General features: G+C 39.7%; 1 protein-coding gene across 1 annotated transcript in view; it reads right to left on the bottom strand.

The window, feature by feature from the left end:
• Positions 1-581: 581 nt before the first annotated feature.
• The window catches only part of trim55b (tripartite motif containing 55b), a 7127-nt gene continuing 1480 nt past the window's right edge, over positions 582-6228 (bottom strand). The window contains exons 3-8 of the mRNA XM_032504482.1: positions 4516-4693; positions 4205-4300; positions 2125-2358; positions 1996-2018; positions 1406-1530; positions 582-1319 (exon numbers count right to left, since the gene is read on the bottom strand). Coding sequence (XP_032360373.1) covers positions 1147-1319; positions 1406-1530; positions 1996-2018; positions 2125-2358; positions 4205-4300; positions 4516-4693 — 829 coding nt within the window. The 3' untranslated portion in view covers positions 582-1146. The remainder of the gene's footprint in view (positions 1320-1405; positions 1531-1995; positions 2019-2124; positions 2359-4204; positions 4301-4515; positions 4694-6228) is intronic.

The raw sequence follows: 6228 nt of genomic DNA, 5'->3' as shown, positions 1-6228 counted from the left end.
GTGTGTGTGTGTGTGTGTGTGTGTGTGTGTGTGTGTGTGTGTGTGTATGTTGTACTGATCCTTGACCCACAGTGTAACTAAACAAGAGCTGTGGGTGTGAGTCATCCTATTCAGTTTGGCCCATTTAGCAACTTGGGGCTTAGTGCTGCATTGAACCCATTTTTAAAGAATCTAACTCACAGAGAGACGGTGTACAATAATTAAATGAGACTCAGTGGCGGACTATCTCAACAGTGGAGTCACGCCAAGGTGAGACTTTTGCAGGGCAGCAAATATATAACTAAAGGTTTGAAGCACGCTGCAGTCTAATATGTACAGTAAGTTGTAGGCAGGAATGGTATTGTGACCATGAACTGTCTGAACAAGCTTTGAAAATGTGGAACTAATGCTTTTTCTAGATAGATTTACTTTGACAGAGATAAATTAAACTGATTGTGTAGAAGAAATAAAGGGAGGGAGAAAGAGAAAAGATATGCTGTTTATCTTAACCCACAAATGAGTGAGGGTGTTACACAAAAAATGGACCTGAAGACCTGAAGTACAGTGCCAGAGCCAAGATTTGAGAGATAATATGCAGATAATGTGTTTGTACAATTCAGTTTTAATGACACATAATACGTAATCGTAACATGACAAAGAATACGACACATAACACAGCCTGTTATGTGTGTGAAATACTGAAATGTCACAGTGATAGTTTCTAACTACTCATAAAGTTATATCAGTCATAAAAAAAAGTATACAACAAGGAGGAAAACCTGAGGCCTTCTTGTCGTGCTCACTAATGATGCAGTTCAAGCAGCTACATAAAAAATACATAATTTCTGGAACCAATAGAAACCCATAGACTATCTGTCATTTGGTGTATTTAAAAAAAAATATAACAGAAAAAAGTATACGATCAGTCAGTATACATTGATGCACGCTAACATAATCACAATTAAAGATAGGGAAGGGAATTGAAACTTCTGTCTCTTCCTTTAGATCTACCTCAGCTTCTCAGACTTTCCCTTCAGCGCAGATCTAAATCTGTCTCGCTGTTCCCAGATCTGGGAGAAAAATATCACAACTGACCTGAAATCAACATCTAGGAGCAAAACTTATCTTGCTCCTGATTAAGGTTTTGTCTGGGCCGGCGGCTGACAGCTAGGTGGAGGCAGGGCTCTTGGCTGTGCTTGGGGAGGAGCTACTCTGCTGGGTGGCAGGAGGTTCAATGGAGGCAGCTGTAACAGCACTGCCTCCTGAAACAGTCTGGGCCCCCTCTCCTTCCTCAGTGCCTGCTTCTCCATCCTCATCCTCTTCATCCTCGTCTTCATCTTCTGTAGAAAGAATGGGAAGGGAAATAAAAGTCTGACTACTACAAGTTGATACTTTAAGCCGTAACTTGCTGCCATTACCAACTCACCCTGGGGGAAGTCAAGGCTGCGCAGGGCCTTGCCCTCTTTGTTGAAATCAACAGTGTAATGATCCATATTTTCATAGCCACGCTCAACTTTGTCCAGGTGTGCTGTGCTGGATGCTTCTGCAAGCCTGAATACAAAAGGTGTAATTTGCATGATTTATGGAGGGAACAAAATTTACTCACAGACAGACAGACAGACAATGTAACACTTGTTATACATCATCAGCATGTGATGTTTAGCACATTCCGCAAGTTATTTCAGGATGCTGCATCTAAAGATAATTATTTGTTACATTTCACAGAATTACTTTCGACAGCTGCCAGACAGCAGGTGTGACGTCGCTGCTTTAGGCTAAGGGTTTTTTAGGTGCACATGTTAATTTGGTATATTGTTCACATGAATATGAAAAAAACAAAAACACAAACAACAAAAGGGAAAAAAACATCCAGTTGTAGTTTTTAGTGTTAAGCCAGAAAGGATTTATACCTTCAAATGACAATGTGTTATCTTTTTTACATAGCAAACATACTGTATTTCCCCTTACCTATTGCCAGTGTAATTATTGATGCATAAAGACATGTAGGCTACTCACTTTTTGAGGAGAGGCTTTGTGTTCTGAAAGAGACAAGGGAAAGAAAGACTAAATATCTATTCAGCTTATACATAAAATATTGGTAATTGTAAACATTTTATATGAAGCCCATTTGGTACCGTCTCTAACCTGTAGAAATAAAGCCATTTCTGGTTCCTCCATAGTCTGGATACCCAACTCCACTATCTTACAACTCTCCTCCAGATGGTCTCCGTACTTCCTGGTCAGTCCCCGGATATAGTTCACCTTCTCTTCCTGTTCTACCGTCACCTTCTGACTCATCTCCCTCTTCTTTGCCTCCAAAACTGAGTATAGCAAGTCAAACTTCTCACACACCAGGGTCTTCTGCCTCCGACCATTCTCCTATACATGCACGAGTGAGAGACGGAAGGAGACACATGTACACACACACAGGGGGAAATTATAAATTCTGAATGTCCATTCAGAAAAATCATTCATCTCAGTCTTGTGAGTAAGACATGTTTGTAAATGCAACTCTAGGGTACAACAGAGTTTAGAATATTCAAAACCAAAGATAGTAATAGCTGTTGCTCTCTGGGTACTGTCATGTTAATACTGTTAACTAAAAATGTTGTGGTTAGCCTTCTGCCCTTAAGATAGTGTCATACATGCAGGGAGGACATTCAGCATGTCTGCCCTGAGTAACGCCACTGAGGGTGACACAACATGGGGGACTGGAGCTGCTCCAGCTTCCTCCCTACTATGTCCAACTGTGGTATGTCAACCATAAGAAAGCTGTCTTTTCTCCCCCCATTAATCATGTGGATGGGCCAGAGTGCAGCGCACTGCTAAGTGCATGTACACTGTCAACCACTAGTTATTTCATGTTTTGTTAAAAAACATATTCACCACTGAACCACAAAAGTTAGTAGTTTGTTTGTAATAATCAGCTTAAGTATGCAGTGCACAGATCATGTTAAGCAGAAATAATAATAAGCATGTTAAGTTTCTGTATGGGAGGGGCGGGGTCATTTGAACTGTTCTGCACTGAAGCAGTGCCAAGGCTTATGAAGAAAAAAATACACAGTATGTTGTGAACAATTTCTGTCCTAGTTAAAGTCTTTTAAAAATGTTCTGTTAATGTTTTGGGTGTGCATTTATGTTCTGGGTTCAGGGTTCTAGTTTTGTAAGGTAAGGTTTTGTAGTGTTTATGTTTATCTACATTTATTGTTGCACCAGATTGGAAATCAGTAACTCTCTCTCCTGAGTAAAAAATGTCCATGCAGTACAATACATTGGAAAATTACAATGTTTTATGAGTGTTGTTTAATGTAAACGTTTCTGTTTTTAGGAACAACTGTATTGAATACACTGTTCTTAAATTCATACTGTCATAAAGGAAAAACAATAGTTTTTAGAACAAGTTATTTATTCAGGGTTGATAAGCAGCCTGATGTTATATATTTGATATGTTCTTTGCATGTTTAAAGCTATAGCGCGTATTTTCTGTCTTCCCCCGTGATGAATTCTAAGTAATGTCAACAACACTGTTGGCACATCCACATGATACAAGCCTTCCGTGATTGCGCACCACCCCCACCACTCCTTCACGCAGTTGCTAGTAACCAAAGAGAACACAGAAGATTAAAAAAAATGATGGATTCTTCAGAAGAGGCAGGCAAAATCAGTTTCTGAACATAGCCATACTGGTAATTATAAGAGAGTTGTGTGGAGCTGATAGTGTTAATCAGTTTTGCATCAACTCATTTGGCAATGGCTTGAATGTAACGGATGTTCTTTAATATCAAAAGGTTACGGGCTTAAACATGCTTATTTTAGACAACATGACTCCAGGAAAAAAAAAACTTTATGACTTATGATTTTTAATAATGACTACTAATGTAAACTTGGTTTGTATTGACCTGTTAAGTTTCACCTTGTGTAAAAACTCTACGCTTTACCCGTTGCCTACGGTTTAAGGCAACGGGTTTCCACGCACATTTCTAGTAAAGTTAACTAATTTCTGATAACAGTGTAGAAGAAAATGTGGAAAACAGAGAGAAAGTGAGACTGTTTAATTTCCCCCTCTCCACCTCTCTGTTTTAAACTTACCGACAGATGAGACCAGACAGAGTTGCAGTGACACATTGTGTCTGTCTAAACGTCTGTGCAGGTGTATTAGTGTGTGCAGAGAGCAAGGCTTGCTGCGTGAGTGAGCGGCCAGGCGCTGCAGCAGTTGCACACTGACCTCTATGGCACGACAGGCTTCCTCAAGCTGACTAATGATGCCTTGCATCCTGTCGTTGTTACCAACCATCATGGCGATCCCGTCACTCAGCTCCGTCTGGGGGACAAGGACATGGCAGAGTAAATACCTGAGACCAAGTGTGATTCAAATCTGGGACAAAGTTCAAATGCGTGTACACGTACTTTAGGATGAAACATGGTCCGATCGAAATTGTCTGATCATCATCAATGATGTACTTTTTAACACAAACCCATGTTTAACTATTATTATATTTCTAATACTCTCATGGTTGACATTATTTATTATCTCACCTTCTTTGTCTGGTAGATGCTGGTGATAGGTGCCACCTCACAGTCTTTGTGAGCTCCAAAGACCTTACACATAGAGCATGTGGGCACACCATGGGTCACACAGTAAATGTTGATCTTTTCTTCCTCGTGAATATCACACATTGGCATTCCTTCCTTTCTCTCTGGCGCTGGCTTGCTGCTGTTGGGTTTAAAGAAAACAGCGGTATCTTCCTGTCAGGTCGTACATACATTTCAGTGCATATTGATGTGACATATAATGTCAGTTTGATAATGTCACAAGTACACATCTCAGTAGTTTATTGACTATCCATCAGTCTTGCCTTGCCATGCGCATGGACTGTCAGCACTGTAATCAATGCATAAAGTATTACACTGTGTAGTATATAGGTGTGCTTGCAGGTATTTAGCGTTATCTTTTATGAATAACTTACATCGTCAGACAATTTGATCCCATAAAATTAATCAAGATATCAGTTAATTGTCCATAAATTAGTTTACTTAATCCCACAGTGGGAACAAAGGGGAGTTTGTTGTCTAAAAGACATTTTTAGCGAGGTTGGCTTGTTACCATTCTCCGATTTTCAGAACACATTTGATCTACCACGTTCCTCTTTTTTCTTTTACCTACAATTGAGATCAGCACTTAAGGCACACGGTGTCCCTTGGCAGAGGCCTTTGCCCATTCATCTTATCTGAAAGTTATTTACTGTGCAGCCTAAAAGCTGTGGTGTGGTATCAAGGCTTTATCAGTTCTTGGTGGTATCTGGCTGCTCCGCCCTTCTAATTGAGAGGATCTGGGCACGCGATTGCCCAGGCCTGAGTATCAATCTCGACTGGCATGCTGTATGGTCTAACATTACATCATCTAAGCATCACACAATCAAGACCATCGGCAGATTCACTACAATTTCATACATAGGACATGTGACAGAGGTGGTTTATTTGGAACTGTCTACAGCAGATTAAAGGTGCCGCGGGGAAGACTCTGGACACGTGGCAGTGCATCGCTGACTCTGTGAGGTCAGCACAAGGCTACAGCTCGAACCTCTAACTTACACAGGTGTTTGGTCCCTTGTCTTATGTCGGTCTGTGTGTGTCCGATTTATGTATGTGTTTTGTGTGTGTCTGTTTCTGGTGCGTTGTTTTGTCTCCCTCCCTCCTGTCTTCCCTCTGTTTAATGTTAATTATTTCTTTTTTGGTTGGCCCTCGGACGCGTTCTTTGTTTCAATGTATTGTTTGTAATTGTTTATCACTGTTTATTTCTTAAATATTTAAAACAAAATAAAAAATCAGATCACAAAAAAAATAGTTTACCTAATAATGCCACAACATCTTGATCCAGTATGAGGTTGAGTATCTTGAGTGCAGTGGATCTTATGTCAGAAAAATTTACTTTTCCCATGTGTATATATGTACTGGTATGTATATATGTCTGTATGTACTGAATGTATGTATGTGTATATGTATTGATATGTATTTATGTCTGTATGCACTGGTATGTATGTATGTATGTATGTATGTACGTACGTACTGTAAGTATTGGTATGTATGTATTTATTTGTTATTTGCTATTTTAACATCCTGTTATGATGTATGTGTACGTTGTGTGTGATGTCTGTAAGCTACTGGGACCTTGAATTTCCCCTTGGGGCTCAAAAAAGTATCTATCTATCTATCTATCTATCTATCTATCTATCTATCTATCTATCTATC

Source organism: Etheostoma spectabile, chromosome 22 (assembly GCF_008692095.1).
Source record: "Etheostoma spectabile isolate EspeVRDwgs_2016 chromosome 22, UIUC_Espe_1.0, whole genome shotgun sequence".
In the NCBI taxonomy this organism is placed as follows: domain Eukaryota; kingdom Metazoa; phylum Chordata; class Actinopteri; order Perciformes; family Percidae; genus Etheostoma; species Etheostoma spectabile.
This window is presented reverse-complemented; position numbering and strand designations above follow the sequence as displayed.